This window comes from Sycon ciliatum, chromosome 1 (genome assembly GCF_964019385.1).
Source record: "Sycon ciliatum chromosome 1, ocSycCili1.1, whole genome shotgun sequence".
Taxonomy (NCBI): Eukaryota; Metazoa; Porifera; class Calcarea; order Leucosolenida; family Sycettidae; genus Sycon; species Sycon ciliatum.
Window position 1 is genome coordinate 30,011,873 of NC_088643.1, and position 14,667 is coordinate 30,026,539.

Genomic DNA, 14,667 nt, shown 5'->3' on the forward strand with positions numbered 1-14,667 from the left:
CTTGTTCTTTCTTGCTACACATGTGTATCATTCACAGTGTATGAGTATATGAGTCCTCAAGCTGTCAGTACTGCACTGCTGCCATTAGAAGGCTATGTGATAGCTCTATTTCCAACTATCCTCCTAATGCCAGGGCACTATTTAATAGAGAAGTTTCATCTATTTCTAGCGCAGAATTCTATTCTCGAGTACAATTTCAAGGATAACTTATGGTGTTACTGCTACAAGGTGGCCTGGGTCCAGATATATGCTGAACGGTAGCAGACAGCAGCCTCTGTGGGGAAAGAGCCTGACCAGACTCACAGCAGCTTACTCAGGCAGTGTAGCAGTGTAGTGTTACATGTACATGACTATACTGTAGATATTATCGGTGCTTACCCTGCCTGCCCTTATCCTGCCCTTCTTGTGCGTTGATCAACAATACACCTTACTGTCATTATAGTAAGATAAAGAACTCTGCGTCTATTCTGTACGATCGTCATGCTGATCAGCTGAATACCTGTGTAAACATGGTAAAGGGTGTGTAAAAAAAGTATTTTCTCTGTACTTGTGCTGGCACTGTCCAATCAGCCTTGCTTCTGTTTGATGTGTATGTCATGCATGTGTAGGTGGCCAAACGTAAGATGATGCTGACACACATGGTGGTGAGGCCTGGCCTGGGTGGGAAAAGCCAAGCCCAGTTCACGAAGAAGGAGATGGACGACATTCTGCGTTTTGGCACGCAGCAGTTGTTTGAGGATGACAACGAGAAAGGTGTGTATCACCTGTGTGTCACTATGCACCTTACTTGTGGAAATGTGTAGTACTTGGTTTAGAATACATGTAGTTTCCACCTGTGTCAACAGCAGCTTTGCATTCTTCAGGTCAGCTTTCGTCCTTCTCTAGACTGTCCTTCAGTGTATTTCTCTAAATCTACTTGATTGTATGTGGCATTGGTTGTCGGCTGCATGTTTATGAATGCTTGTGTTCCTCTTGTATCCTGCACGTGTGCACACCTCTGTGTGTGTGTTTGTGGGTGGGTGTGCGTATGTCTGTGTCTGCAACAGATGGTAACAAAGATGAAGCAGATGGAGCTAGCAAAGATACTGGTCGCATTGTGTACGATGATGAAATGCTGGACAAGCTGCTGGATCGCACCCAGCAGAGTAACGTTGGTGAAATGAAAGATGGCTTGAATGAGTACTTTAGTGCCTTCAAGGTAAGCCATCCAGAGCCAGTACAATCATGTAGGCGCACTGAGCATGTATATTCCTGTAGATTGTGTGATTGCATGCCGTGTACATCAGGCGCGTGCTCGGCGATGGGCACGGGGGGCACGTGCACCCCCCAAAAATGTTCAATCTGATCCAAGGCAATTGTAATGTATGCAAATATGCTCTAAAATTCAAGAAAGGTTGCAAACAAATTGCAGAAAATTGCCGGGGGGGGGGCTCCCCTCGGCTCCCGTGCACCCCCCTAGTTGGGGGGCCGAGCACGCCCCTGTACATTGTAGATCATCTTGACTACACTACGGCCCATGGTGACGTGTGCAGGTGTGCAGGTATGCAGGTGTGCAGGTGTGTGCAGGTGTGCAGGTGTGTGCGCTTGCTTACATTGTATTTTGTGCATGCCAGGTGGAAAGCTCTGGTGTTACATATTCTCCTTGCTCTCTTGTCTTTCTTCTTCATGTTGGTGTGTCCGTGCTGCTGCTGCTGGTGGTATAGGTGGCAAGCTTTGCCATCAAGGAGGCTGAGGAGCCACAGCCCGAAGTGGAGGTTGTCAAGGTTCGGCGCCTTTATTGTTTTTTCGAACTTTACTATTGTGCTTCATTATGGTAGCCTCAAATTAGTTTTTACTCGTTCAACTCTGGTTTCTATAATTTGCTTATACTTGACAGTGGCACAGTACAGCTAAGGCATCAGCATCACATGCAAACCACAGCTAAGGCATCACATGCAATCCTGTCACAGTAAAGTACCGTGAGAGCGCCCCACCATGTTGTCCCTTTCGTGGACGTGTTTAGAGGTGATGTCCAGTCTGTAGCAGATACAATAATGTGCTTTGTACTCACACACATTGCACTCTGTGCAGTCAGTCCCTACTCACCTTACCTTAGAGCGCATATGCGAGCTCCACACTAGAACATGCTAGGTGTGATCTTAGTACACTAAGGTTCTCATGCCTGCCATGCACCTTTCCTTTCCCTATCTGTAAATTCAATGGGGTTGGGAGCTCTTCTGGTAATTTCCGCTATTATAGTGAAACCTGCCTTAGGGAACCAGTGCAGGGATACGCAAAACACGGTTGTCACACCACACACGCATGTTTTGCTTTCCTTATGCAGGGTCATATGGCTGGAAGTGACACGGTTCGGGTCTGATTCTAGTGCTCCTCGGGATCTCTGTAATAGTTGCATGTGTTGTGCTTGTCAGAATGGTCCCTGTCTCTAACAAGTGCATGTATGATGATACACGTCCAAGTAGTGGCAGCACTACTCTAAACCCCTTATCTTCTCTTTGTCTTGTCCGTGAATATGTGCTGCTTTCTTGTTGTGTACCCCACAGCAAGATGATGATACCCAGATTGATACAAACTACTGGGAGCGCTTGCTGCGTCATCACTTTGATCACATGGTGGAAGAAGAGCAGGGCCAGCTCAGTGAGATGGGCAAAGGCAAGCGGCAACGCAAGCAAGTCAACTACATGGACTCCGGCTATCAGGAGTCCTCCTATGACCGCCATGCAAAGAGTATGTGCTATGACCGCCATGCAAAGAGTATGTGCTATGACCGCCATGCAAAGAGTATGTGCTATGACCGCCATGCAAAGAGTATGTGCTATGACCGCCATGCAAAGAGTATGTGCTAATCATACATGTCACTTGACTCTTACTAGGTCTACAGCCAATCATCGTTCTTCCTCAGGGGGCATTGTCCGTTGCTCTCAGCGTTAATGTTGCTCCAAGTGCAGTGAGGATATTGGAGGTAGTGTAGTAGTGTAGGTTGTAAACTCATCATGTGCTGCTGCTGCTACATACCGGGTCTGTTGTGTCTTGTTGACAGATGAAGATCCTGATGCATCGTTTAGCAATGAAGAATCATCCAATGAGGAGGATGAGGACTCACAGGAGAAAGCTACTGGTGAGTAATATTTTCACTATGTGAATGTCAAGAACATTGCAGTGCTATAGCAAAGCAGTGGCTCGCCTCCATTGCTAGCCACTGCAATGTACTCACTATGTCATTGTGGCACAAACTATAGGGGAAATACCTAGACTGACTGCAGTAGTATTGTGTATGACTGTGTAGTTTTATCATCTTCAACATGTCTTGGCATTTTTACCTTTGCTCATATCTATCTACAACCCATTCTACTGTGTAACGTTATTTCTAGCATGTGCGTGTACCTACTATTACTACAATACTACAGTATATGCCATGTCTTGTTGTTGCTCTAGGCCCAAGGAAGCGTGGCCGTAAGGCTGCTGCTGCGGCTGCTCGTCTTCAGGCTGAAGTAGCCCCTGTACCACCACTCCTGGCTCTGGTGGACAAGCAGCTGGAGGTGCTGGGATTCACTACACGCCAGCGCAAGGCCTTTCACACTGCTGTCATGCGCTTTGGATTGCCTCATACCATGAACTTTGACTGGTACGTCCTGAGAAAACAAACGTCCACAACGTCATCAGTACCCTTCAGTGCCCTCTCCCCTCCCCGTGCTATTACTCAAAGTAGGCAAAAGTTGTGTTTGAGCGCTCAGTCCAATCAGCTCGGTCCAATCTATAGTAGTCTATGCCTTGGATTGTGTAGTAGTGTGTAGTGAGTAGTGAGTAGTGCATCTTTGGCCACCCATCTTAGCAGAGGTGCACTGTGCTGGTCTGACTGCCAACTTGGATGCAAGTTGTGAGTTTAATAGAATCACTGCTCTTGCTGGTTTGATTGTGCTCCTGCTTTGTCTCCAGGCTTCCCACTTTGATCAGGAAGAGGAAACCAGTAGCTCACATTAGGTACAGTATTGCATTATCTTCCATTCCGGTGTGTGATGATATAGTCATATAAGCATCATTTCTGGACGCTTGTTGATTTCTCATGGCATGCATGAGTGACCATCTACTGGAAGTGATCGAGGATCTGGTGACGTGTCCTTCCTGACTTGTTTGCTGTGATTCATTTTCTGTCTTCAGTTCTTCTTTAATTTTTAGTTTGGCTCATTTGATTTAAGGCAGATACAGAATTGATAAGTTGCTTATGTGTTTGGACGTGGTTTATCATGTGTTTGGACGTGGTTTATCATGTGTTTGGACGTGGTTTATCATGTGTGTGTTTATCATGTGTTTGGACGTGGTTTATCATGTGTGTGTTTATCATGTGTGGTTTATCATGTGTTGTCACTCACAGGATGTATATGAACATGTACATGCGTCACTTGTGTGAACCAAGCAACAGTCGCGAACCCACATACTCTGACGGTGTGCCAAAGGACAGTCTGAATACGGACCTTGTTCTCAATCGCATTGGTATCATGAAGCTCATTCGCCAGAAGGTAAAAACTAGTGTTTAAACCGAACACGGATTCTTCGAACGAATAATTTATCGAACAATTTCGCCCTCCATCGAACGAATAATCTATATTCTATCGTACGCATGATGGCATTTTTCAACACTTTTCAGCACTTTTTAAGTAGTTAAAAAATTTTTTTTGCTGATTATCGGGTTTTGTTATGTGGAGGTGCAAAACCGGATAACATGTACCGCCAAGAGTACATAACCCCCGCCCCCCCCCCCCCCCCCCCCCAGAGTGTGCAACGCCTGATCCAGCTCTGCATATCGCATAGGGTCTTGGTCGAGCGTAATAATTTAAATTATTGGATCTTCACTGCATCCATGTTTCCCTCGTATGGAAAGAACAGAAGTATTACTAGATACCGATAGGTGATTAAAACTTAGAGGAGAAGAGATTGAGAAGAAATACTGCGAACAGATCTACGCAGTGCAAATATCAGTAGGGTCAGCACTGAGCATAGATCTTTTTTTTATTTATTTATTTATTTTTTTCTATTTCTGATAATTCCTACGACTATTCGATTATTCGTTCACCCCACGAATATTCTAAATTATTCGATTATTCGTTTCAACACTAGTAAAAACATGTAGCACATACGTGCACACACACACACACACACACACACCTGTCCTGTCCTGCCCTGCCCTGTAGAGCCGCTGCCACAGGGGTCACGTGGGCCCCGGAGGGGCATCAGAGAGGAAGATGGAGCACGCAGTCTGATGACGCCGGAGATGGTGGAGCAAACGGAACCGGCGAGAACACACGCATACATGAGCGAACAAATTACGCTGCTGGGCAGTCGGGCGGGGACCAGTCCTCGAGCACCGGGACGACCGCGGCCTTGCGCAGTCCGAAAGCAGCGGGCACACACAGCACAGCAGGCATCCTCTACACACACACTCATGCTCGAATGCTTACTTTCAACCTTTGAAAATTAGTGTGAATACTCATATCTCTCTTATCTGGGTGGTGCGGGACCGGACACTGCCCATAACTTTGAAATATCTGTAACTTTGGGTCACATACGTTTTGATGGGCAAGGGCCAGAGATCTGGCAGATGACATCACGTCACTATTTCAAGATTTTTTTACTTTGAGCTACGGATAAAATATTAATATTAGATATGAATGTACTTATATTACACAACGTATTGGGAAGAATGCAGTGATGGCCTTGCTGCACAACTGCTCGTTTTGTTTACATTTATGAGACGCTGGTTAAAAAGTGTTCATGTCGCTTCCGTTTGCTGTTGTTGTCTATTTCAAGGTACTGTCCTATAAATCTACTAATGGTACCAGCAGCAAAGGAGAGTCCTTGCCAGTAGCAGCAGCAGCAGCGGTTAAACCTGGAGTAGCATCTGCGCTGACACCGGCTGCCTCTGCAACATCCAGCTCAACGTCTGTATCTGATAAATCCACTGCTAGCAGCACTGCAGCGACAACAACAGTGGGGCCGGGTCAGCCACGGCCGGCCAGCGATGCTAACACTTCTGCCATGGCTGGTACCTCTACTGAGCCTGCAGTTAACGGTGACTCCAATCCAGTTCTGGACAAAGCTAAGGAAGCACCAAAGTTCATGTTCAATATTGCCGATGGTGGATTTACAGAACTGCACGCGCGCTGGGCGAAGGAACGTAGTGGTCCAGGATCAGAGTTGCCTGTAACTGCACTGTTGGCAGATGAGGTTGATGCACTCGTCGAGCCAGTCTGGGGTCGTCGTCATGATTATTGGCTTCTCCATGGCATTGTGGAGTAAGTACATGTCTGTGTTTGGCCATGTGCTGTATCATAGCATTGTGGAGTATGTTTTGTGTTTGGTCATGTGCTGTGCCATGGTATTGTGGAGTATGTGATGTAATCCCATAATCTCTATAGGAGTTAAGAACTTGTGAACGTTGGTTTTGTTCCCCATTGGTACTGTTATTGTTTTCATGGTTATGCCAAGTAGACACACTTGCCACTCATTGTCATCACAGCAAGCCATGGAGTGAGTTTCAGCTGGCTTGTATTGTGAGTTTCAGCTGGCTTGTATTGTGAGTTTCAGCTGGCTTGTATTGTGAGTTTCAGCTGGCTTGTATTGTGAGTTTCAGCTGGCTTGTATTGTGAGTTTCAGCTGGCTTGTATTGTGAGTTTCAGCTGGCTTGTATTGTCTTATGGCTAGTGTTACTGTATCTTGTGTTGTCTTGTGTTGTCTTGTGCAGGCATGGCTATGCTAGATGGCCCGACATCATTGCTGACCCTAACTTGAGCATTCTGGGCGATGCATTACACTCTGTTGCCTATGAGAACAAAGTGAGATATCTGAACCGCCGACTGAAGGTGAGGGTTGTGTTATATCTTCAACAATGCTCTCCGAATTCTCATACGTATGTGCTGTCCAAACGTGCGTTCTGCCAGATTGAACTGATCCGAGGATGGGCAGCAACATTGAGAAGACTGGGGAAGTACTTGCTGCTTTACACTGTGTGTTGTGTATGTTTGCAATGTGTCTGTACTTGTTAGCTGTTGGAGCAAGCCCTTCTTATCGAGGAGCAGCTGAAAAAAGCTCATGCACAGGCCTTGGTGCAGGATCCTAAGCACTCGGTGATGACTTTGAATTCAAAGTGAGTAGTAGTGTATGTGTGCGTATGTGTGCGTGTATTGCTAAGGTTTGCTAGGTGTTGCCAGAGTCTGTGTAGAGTCTGTGCAGTGTTTTCTCTCTCTCTCTCTCTCTCTCTCTCTCTCTCTCTCTCTCTCTCTCTCTCTCTCTCTCTCTCTCTCTCTCTCTCTCTCTCTCTCTCTCTCTCTCTCTCTCTCTCTCTCTCTGTCCCTCCCTCTCTCCACGCGTATACACAGGACCAATATTTGTGGCTCAGCCTCTTCAATTCCTCTTTCAGTGTCTTTCCTAGCACATTGTATATTTTCTCTGTGTGTGCGTGCGCCAATGTCTTCTCGCCATGACCACATTCTGTACTATGATTATTTTGTTTGTTTGTTTTTGTTTGTTTTTGCTGATATGTATTATTCTTAGGTTTGCCGAGCTGGAAGCTTTAGTTGAAAGCAACCAATACTTGGTGCAACCAGCTTTGGTCAAAAACAAGGCCGCTAACAGAGTTTTAGCCAATGGTGTGTGAGAGTGCTTTCTTTCTTCTATCCATGCTTGCTGAAGTGTTTCTGATGTGTGTGTGTGTATGTGTGTGTGTGTGTGTGTGTGTGTGTATGTGTGTGTGTGTGTGTGTGTGTGTGTGTGTGTGTGTGTGGTGTGTGGTGTGGTGTGTGTGTGTGTGTGTGTGTGGTGTGTGTGTGTGGTGTGTGGTGTGTGTGTGTGTGTATGTGTGCATATGACTGTGTGACTGTATGTGTGACTGTGTTTGCCCTACCAGCACTTGGGATGGCTTGTAGCGTTGAAACGACAAAGTCAATTCAGGAAAAACCTTATCAACTCGCACATATTTTAGAAACATATACATGCACCCATACCCAGAGGTACATGTAATACAATGCACTTGTCCAGTGAGTTCAGGCCATGCACTGCGAAGCACACTTGACGTGTGAATCCATTCCACTTTCACACACACACACACACACACACACACACACACACACACACACACACACACACACACACACACACACACACACACACCAGTACTAGAATGATGCAAGGCACATACCGTAAAGTACCGTTGATCCGCCTCCACGCCATGTCGCTTCCCAGCTGGGTTTTCGACAGGGGGCGGGAATTAGATCAAGGCTGTCAAGTGCAGTACGATGTACAACAACGTAGAAGTTCAGACTCGATGTGCTGGATTGTGCACATTTTCATCCTGGATTGGCAAATATTGTGTACAGCAGTGCATGCGTCGGTTCAACATTGTATTTTCGTTGTATACGCCGAAGTCGCTTCACAGGTAGAAATCGACAGGGGGCGGGAATTAGAGAGGGGGCGGATCAACAGTACGTTACGGTACTACCGTAAAGTACCGCCAGAGCGCCCCACCATCTCATCCTTCCGTGGTCGTATTGTGGAGGTGGTCTGCTGTCTGTAGGTCATACGACATGAACCTTGTACACATAGCACGTTTTGCAGTCAATCCGTACCTTCCAGTGGACACAAGCTCCACACAAAACCTGCCAAGTGTGACCTTAGTACACTAAGATTCTTACATCGTACACACTTCGTTGCACTCTGCCATACGATTTTCCTTTCTCTGGCTGTAAAATCAAGGTGGGTCGCTCTCGCGAGATGGGGCGCTCTGGCGGTACTTTACGGTAGTACCACGTGACACGTCACATGGATCCGTTGAACCTTCAACCCCACAATGTGTTCGTATTGTGCTTCTGTTGGTTGTGCATGTGCATGTATGTGCCGTAGTAAAGTACCATTGATCCACCCCCTGTCGACCACCCCCTGTCGAATTCCTGCCTGTTTCTTGACTTTGGCGTATACAGTGAAATACGGTGTTTAACCGACACTTGCACTGCTCTACACAATCCAGCATGCCAAGTCTGATTTTTTGCTTTGTTGTACGTCGTGCTGCACGCTGACAGGCTTGATCTGATTCCCGCCCCTGCCGAGAAACCAGCTGGGAAGCGACATGGTGCCCTTTGTGTGTGTGTGTGGGGGGGGGGGGGGGGGGATCGACGGTACTTTACGGTATGTGTAAATATGTCGATATGATTGTGTTTGTGTCCATGCATGAGACCGATGTCAGTCGATAAGCAGTCAATAGTCAGTCGATAGCATTGAATCTAGTCGATGAGGAATTTGGGTGAGTTGTTTCTCCTCTAATGGTTTGTGAGTGATGACTGTATCGATTGCCATTTCTTCTCTTTCTCATGCAGCACTGGCTCAGATGGATGACCTGCTGGGTGAGCTTCGCTCCGAGGTCAATCGCCTTCCACACCTGTTGGCCACGCTACCATCCATCTCCCAGCGCCTTGGCTTGTCCCAAGAGGCAATCATTCGCCAGGCTATTACACCCCGGCCAGTGCCCGTAGCCACTTCCCAGCATGCACCTGTAGCAACAGCAGCAGCAGCAGCAGCAACAATAACAGTCGGTGGCAAACCGCCCCAGGTAAATATGCCTATACTGCAGCAGCTTACCTTGTGATGCTCAACGACTTGTCTTTCTATGGTGACAAATGAGACTCTGTGACTGTCCCAGCTTCGTCACTTATTGTTGAGTGTGTATGTACACTCTGCTCTCTAGCAGCATGAACAGTACACCCTGACTCAAACCTAGAATTTACAAGCGCTGCTACAGTCTACTGTAGTTTACTCATTGTTGTGAGTACACATGGGCTTGTTCAACCATGACAGCTAAACCCATCATGTTTCTGATCACGAGCTGCAACTCTGCCTGTGTGTGTGTGTCGTGGATGTGTGTGTGTGTGTGTGTCGTGCGTGCGTGCGTGCATGCGTGTAGCTTGTTCCAATATCATCGGGATCATCGACTGTGACAAGTGCAAGCAGTCGCCTAACACGTGTTGGTCTCGGTAACACCGCAGATGCATCAGTCACAGCCAAGCCGCTTCATCAGCAGAAGCCACCGCCTGCTCATGTTGCTTCTGCAGTTAACAGTGCTGCTGCTTATCAAAAGGTATGTTTGTTGGCTTAACAGGGGGGGGGGGGGGGGGGGCACTGGCTGACTCTGGTGTTCTACTGTAACGTTAGAGCTGAGCTGTACAACCAGACTGTACAGATGTTCAGTTCGTGGAAGCTTTCATTCGAGGTCTAGTTTCGACCGTTCGTGAGTAACTTATTCTCGGTAACCAGGTCATATACAGTCAGCTGGTGCGACAACATGGCACACAACTGACAAGGAGTACTGAGATGTTCAACAACCTGACACCTAACTCCAACACACCTATGAGGCGCGAACCAACAACCTTCCAACTTACTTGGAAGGCTCAGGTTAGGAAAGGCCCGAGAGGGGAAGGAAAGCGCTATGAAGATGAGCACGAGCTATGCCCCACGGCAACAAAGAATACTGAATGTTACTGGATAAAGAATGCTGAATGTTATTGGATAAAGAATACTGAATGTTACTGGATATAGAATGCTGAATGTTACTGGATAAAGAATGCTCAATGTTACTGGATAAAGAATGCTGAATGTTATTGGATAAAGAATGCTGACTGTTATTGGATGGTGACAAGACTAGCAAGACAATTGGACTGTAGGACTTTCCCCAGTTTCGCAGTTGTCAATCGCAAAATGCCAAAAATACTTCTGTGAGCCCGCTTTTAAAAATTAGTCATGAGTAAGCTTCTGTTGCTCCTTTCCCCTGGCCAAAACCCTCTTCTGTTGCTCCTTTCCCCTGGCCAAAACCAGGCCAAAACCAGGCTTTCCAAACGAAGTCCGTAGGACTAGTTTATTTGAATGGACTGTGGAAATGAAATGTGTTGTGTTGTGTTGCGTTCTACGCCTGTCTTCTTGTTTTCAGCATTCAACAGTACCTCCCGTTTCCTCTGTTACCAGCTTGGTGGACAGCAGTAGCAGTAAGTCTGCAACATCAGCATCTACGCCTCGGCTAGCTTATGCTATTACTGGTGCTAGTATCGCTGCCGTGCCTGTAGTTAAGCACACACTTCCTCCACAGCCCGCAGCCCCGCTGTCGGGCTCCGCGGTGCCAACAGTGTCAGCGTCGACTCACTTAAATCGTCCTGCCGTAGCTGCTGCCACTAGTAGTGTCACTGCTGCTGCTGCCAGTGCCAGTGCTAGTACCAGTGTTGACCAGCGCCAACAAGCTGTGGAGCCACCACCACCGACACTGCCATCCATTGGCTCCCCTCACAGTAACACGCTCCGCGCTACTCCGCAGCCGGAAACCAAGAAAGTCATTGTTATCGAGGACTGAGCCGGGTGAGTTCTGGCCATACCTCCTTCGTCCTGCTACCCAAGACACTGCAGAGAAGCTTACTCGGCTTCTTTTTCATATTTCTGTGTATGTGTCTGTGTCTGTCCGTGTGCAGTGATTGCTACTTTTTGTGTGTGTGTGTGTGTGTGCTGGATGTTCTTACGTTGTGTGCTTTCTTTCCTGCTTTCATTGCTGTGCATGCTGTTGTTTGACTGATAGTCACAGAAGGTCTCGTCTGCTTTCTAAGCTGCTAAGGTTACTTGTCATATGAAGTATAAATACCATTATCTGGGCGACTGCCAACACTTCTTGTGGGCACTTCTTTGTTTTGCCCTATGCCTGTGTTGGTCTGGGCCTTTTCCCATTTCTTTGATTGTTTTACGACTGCTGTTTATATCATGCGCGCACACCCTCATGCACGCACGCACTCACATACACACATAGTACACATGCACAAACACATGCACATGCCTTGCAAATCAGGACGCTGCATTCACTGTACATTTTAGTAGAGTGTTATGCTATTTGAACTGCATGTACATGCATGCACAGTCTGGGACCAGTTCTTTGCTGTCCTCACATGTGATGTTTGCATATCCGTCCTACACGTCCTGTTCACCTAAGCCTATGATAGTCTGCCATTGTGTTGTAGTGCAGCATGTGCCAGCACTGCACTGCACTGCTCTGTCTCACACTACCACACTGGCCTTAGTTACACTCTGCTAGCTGCTGCTGCTGTTCCTCGTGGTGTAACACCAAGACTTTTTAAAATACTTCAGAAGTAAAAAAGAATTGCTGTTAACAAATTGTCTTCAGTTTGCCATTGGCATGTAGTATCAAGATGCCGGGTTAGTAACTTACTACAACTGTAGTACATTGCTACCAGCAAATGAGGCAAGTCAGTAAGTTGAAGTTACATTGTGTGGTGGTAATGGTGATGTGTGTCTCGCTGTCTGGGGAGTGCATGATTGTACCAAAAGTCTATAAGCCTAAGAAGTGTGCAACTTACTGCTCTCTCTCTCTCTCTCTCTCTCTCTCTCTCTCTCTCTCTCTCTCTCTCTCTCTCTCTCTCTCTCTCTCTCCATCATCTGGTGGCGATGTCAGCAAAAACACTGGTCGGAAGATCCACTTTTCTGAGGTACTGTATGTGGGACTCTGTTTATTGATGTGCGTTGAAATTTATTCTCTTTATCTTATTATTTCTTTTCTATCATTTCCCCATATGAGTTCATATACTGACCTTTGATAAATACCCACACTCATTAGTGACCACACCATCAACAGTATCAAATTCAAATAAATTTGCTTTCAGGATTTATTGCAATTACATACCGGTACCAGTTATAAAAACTTCGCGGACCTCGGTTTTTATACAGTACTGGTGTGTAATTGCAAAAAATCCTTCGGCTCTACATTTATTATAATTATACCAGTGCTATCAGTTGCTGTGAACACCTTGAGTGAGAGCGCTTGCTCGAGCGTTTAACCCGGGTTCTTAATCCACCATTCCCAGTCCGCAAGGCTGGGCGGGGTTGTGAGCAGGCTTTCATTTCATCTTTTCTTATTGTTTCTACTTTTCATCTCATTACAAAACTTTTGAGCATTTTTCTCCATCTGCGCATAAAATCTAGATTGACAACCTGCTTGTTAAATCATGCACCTGCTTTCAGGCGTAAAAACCCTGTTGTAGAGGTCTCAGTCCTCATTTGTTAGACGTACCTGTCTTTATAAATGTAACTTACTCTCCCTCCCTCTCTCTATCCCTCCCTCCCCCCCCCCCTCCATCTCTCTCTCTCTCTCTCTCTCTCTCAGGCTCTCTCTCTCTCTCTCTCTCTCTCTCTCTCTCTCTCCCTCCCTCTCTCTCTCTCTCTCTCTCTCTCTCTCTCTCTCTCTCTCTCTCTCTCTCTCTCTCTCTCTCTCTCTCTCTCTCTCTCTCTCTCCCTCCCTCTCCTCTCTCTCTCTCTCTCTCTCTCTCTCTCTCTCTCTCTCTCTCTCTCTCTCTCTCTCTCTCTCTCTCTCTCTCTCTCCTCCCTCCCTCCCTCTCTCTCTCTCTCTCTCTCTCTCTCTCTCTCTCTCTCTCTCTCTCTCTCTCTCTCTCTCTCTCTCTCTCTCTCTCTCTCTCTCTCCCTCCCTCCCTCTCTCTCTCTCTCTCTCTCTCTCTCTCTCTCTCTCTCTCTCTCTCTCTCTCTCTCTCTCTCTCTCTCTCTCTCTCTCCTCTCCCCTAGCCACACATAGACAGTACAGCCTCTGATGCAAATTATCCTGAAACTGTAATTGCAAGTATTTTTATTTTTATTTGCAATTGCAGTTAAAATTGTTCAGGCCTTTTTGGTTTACTACTACAGTTGAACATCGATTATCCGCACATCGACTATCCGACCGTTTGATTATCCATAACAGTTTTTTTGGGCGCACGTGCCGTAGAGTACGCACTGTGCATGTAGTGAGCCATTCAAAAAATACGAAAATTTTGAAAAGTAGCACTCTATTCTATTTACAATGTACATGTATTTACAGTGTGTGTTTCTTATCCGGAACATTTGCCTTATCTGAACACCGCCTGACAGTTGTCTGCCCAGAGGTGGTCGGATAATCGATGTTCAACTGTACTAGTATGTGAGCATGTTGTCACCTTTTTTTTTTTTACTGAACTTGCAATAATAATTATTTTTTTTGGATTTTTTGGACCAGGATTGCGTATTATTTTGGTTTCGAATTTTATAGGGTGTTGCTCCCTATATACATGTACATATATATCGGCCTACATGGGAGCTCGCGGTTTACCTGCCGACTTAAATATACACTTGATATACACGAGGTCCCTTGTTATAAGTATCTAATATACTGAGTACGAGGTCAATATAGGAAATAAAAGCCGAGTAAAAGACCGAGGCGAAGCCGAGGTCTTTTACGAGATCTTTTATTTCCTATACTGACCAAGTACGAAGTCAATATTAGATTTATCACGACTAACCAAAGCATGTGTTCAATCGCTAAAAAGGAGTCAAATATAAGCGGTCAATATAGCCCTAAGCAGGAATATTTGACTGCTTAGGTATGGCAAAAATCTATGTGAGTCAATACTAAGGGAGTGATAATATATTTATACCTCTCCATGCGCAAGCTCAAGAGCAAAAAGGAGTGAATATAGCTTTCTTTCCCTAAAAAGGAGTGAATATAGCTTTAGAGAAAGAAAGCTATTTACACTCCTTTTTAGAGAAAGAAAGCTCCTCAGTGGGTTTTTTTCTGATGGTTTTCCTCAGTGGTGTATATACCTCCTTAGTGGT

General features: G+C 46.1%; 1 protein-coding gene across 1 annotated transcript in view; it reads left to right on the plus strand.

The window, feature by feature from the left end:
* LOC135822181 (chromodomain-helicase-DNA-binding protein Mi-2 homolog) overlaps positions 1-12,296 on the plus strand; it is a 40,253-nt gene extending 27,957 nt beyond the window's left edge. The window contains exons 27-41 of the mRNA XM_065334923.1: positions 609-753; positions 1,047-1,198; positions 1,704-1,763; positions 2,544-2,727; positions 3,041-3,118; positions 3,436-3,625; positions 3,937-3,981; positions 4,373-4,517; positions 5,806-6,290; positions 6,740-6,857; positions 7,041-7,141; positions 7,549-7,643; positions 9,363-9,595; positions 9,947-10,120; positions 10,967-12,296. Of these exons, the coding sequence (XP_065190995.1) occupies positions 609-753; positions 1,047-1,198; positions 1,704-1,763; positions 2,544-2,727; positions 3,041-3,118; positions 3,436-3,625; positions 3,937-3,981; positions 4,373-4,517; positions 5,806-6,290; positions 6,740-6,857; positions 7,041-7,141; positions 7,549-7,643; positions 9,363-9,595; positions 9,947-10,120; positions 10,967-11,380 (2,619 nt within the window). The 3' untranslated portion in view covers positions 11,381-12,296. The remainder of the gene's footprint in view (positions 1-608; positions 754-1,046; positions 1,199-1,703; positions 1,764-2,543; positions 2,728-3,040; positions 3,119-3,435; positions 3,626-3,936; positions 3,982-4,372; positions 4,518-5,805; positions 6,291-6,739; positions 6,858-7,040; positions 7,142-7,548; positions 7,644-9,362; positions 9,596-9,946; positions 10,121-10,966) is intronic.
* Positions 12,297-14,667: the final 2,371 nt, after the last annotated feature.